At 54.1% G+C, this 1304-nt stretch overlaps 1 protein-coding gene across 1 annotated transcript in view; it reads left to right on the top strand.

Annotated features, from left to right (window-relative positions):
- LOC104514000 (metabotropic glutamate receptor 4) overlaps window positions 1–1304 on the top strand; it is a gene marked incomplete at both ends in the record, with an annotated part of 37762 nt that overhangs the window by 29267 nt on the left and 7191 nt on the right. The window contains one exon of the mRNA XM_010157511.1: window positions 163–363. Within this exon, the coding sequence (XP_010155813.1) occupies window positions 163–363 (201 nt within the window). The remainder of the gene's footprint in view (window positions 1–162; window positions 364–1304) is intronic.

The following is a 1304-nucleotide window of genomic DNA, read 5'->3' as shown; positions in this document are numbered from 1 at the left end:
AGTCACCTGGCTGGCTGATGAGTTTGTAGTTTTGGGAATGGGGTTGGAATTTCCACCTGGTTGAGCCCGGAGGGGGCTTGTTTGCAAGGGTTTGGCTGCAGCAGAAGTGTCCTGGTGGGGTATGCCTGGGAGACAGCAGCCCTGCTTTGCGTGTGTCCGCAGACCGAGAGCGCATCGGCCAGGACTCCTCGTACGAGCAGGAGGGCAAGGTTCAGTTTGTCATCGACGCCGTCTATGCCATGGGGCACGCTCTGCACAACATGCACAAGAACCTGTGCCCTGGCAAGGTGGGGCTGTGCCCCAGGATGGACCCCGTGGATGGCGTGGAGCTGCTCAAGTACATCCGCAACGTCAACTTCTCAGGTCTGTCCGTCTCCGGGGCGGTGGGGAGGAGCGGCCCCATGGTGCCGGGTGTCTCAGCTTGTCCCTCGTTACGGGTCACACAGCAGCACCCACAATCTATTCGTGTTACCATTTGGCACCCACCACACTGCAAGTGCTGGGTGTGAAGATGGAGTGGTTTTGCTGCAGGTCAGCAGATGAGAAGGTCTGAGCTCCTGGGAGCCTTTGGAGAGTAACCTGGCAGCAATCCTGCCCTCACCCTGCCGTCCTCTCCCCTCACCCGCAACCCTTGCATCTTGGCTGGCAGAGGTCCCGCCGAATCACGCTGCTGTGTCCTTGTCTGTCTTCAGATCTCCTCTGGAAATGCATCTTTTCCTCTGCTCTATCTCCTTAATAAACATTTTCTGTCTTGTCCTCCTTATTACTTCTATTTATCTCCACTCTGTGATCTCCTCTGCAGTGTCTCTTTTATTTATTTCTCCCTCATGCTTGATTTTTCTCTTCCTTCCTTTCATTAGTGTTTATCTGCACAGTTCACTTGATTTAACATTAAAGCTGCTTTCCCCCCCTTTCTTAAAAGAAGCAGTAAACCAGCTGGTGCCTGGCATCGCTCAGTGAGCTCTGGCTCCTGGGAGGGTTGGTGGGTCGATACCAGGAGGTCCCTGCACCAGCTTGGGTTTGGGGTTGGGTTTTTTTTCCCCCAATTGCTTCCTCCACTCTGTGCCCATGCTGTGTTTGTCAGCAGTGAAAAACCCCACACTGAGGGGGAATCACACAGTCTTTTAGAATGGAAAAGACCTTTAAGATCATCAAGTTCCACCGTTAACCCAGCACTGATAACTCCATCACTAACCCATGTCCCTGAGCACCTCATCCTCACGGCTCTTAAATCACCCCCCGGGATGGTGACTCCACCACCTCCCTGGGCAGCGCGTTCCAGTGCCTGACAGCCCTTTCCGTCA

This window comes from Eurypyga helias, unplaced genomic scaffold, assembly GCF_000690775.1.
Source record: "Eurypyga helias isolate BGI_N326 unplaced genomic scaffold, ASM69077v1 scaffold13318, whole genome shotgun sequence".
NCBI lineage: Eukaryota > Metazoa > Chordata > Aves > Eurypygiformes > Eurypygidae > Eurypyga > Eurypyga helias.
This window is presented reverse-complemented; position numbering and strand designations above follow the sequence as displayed.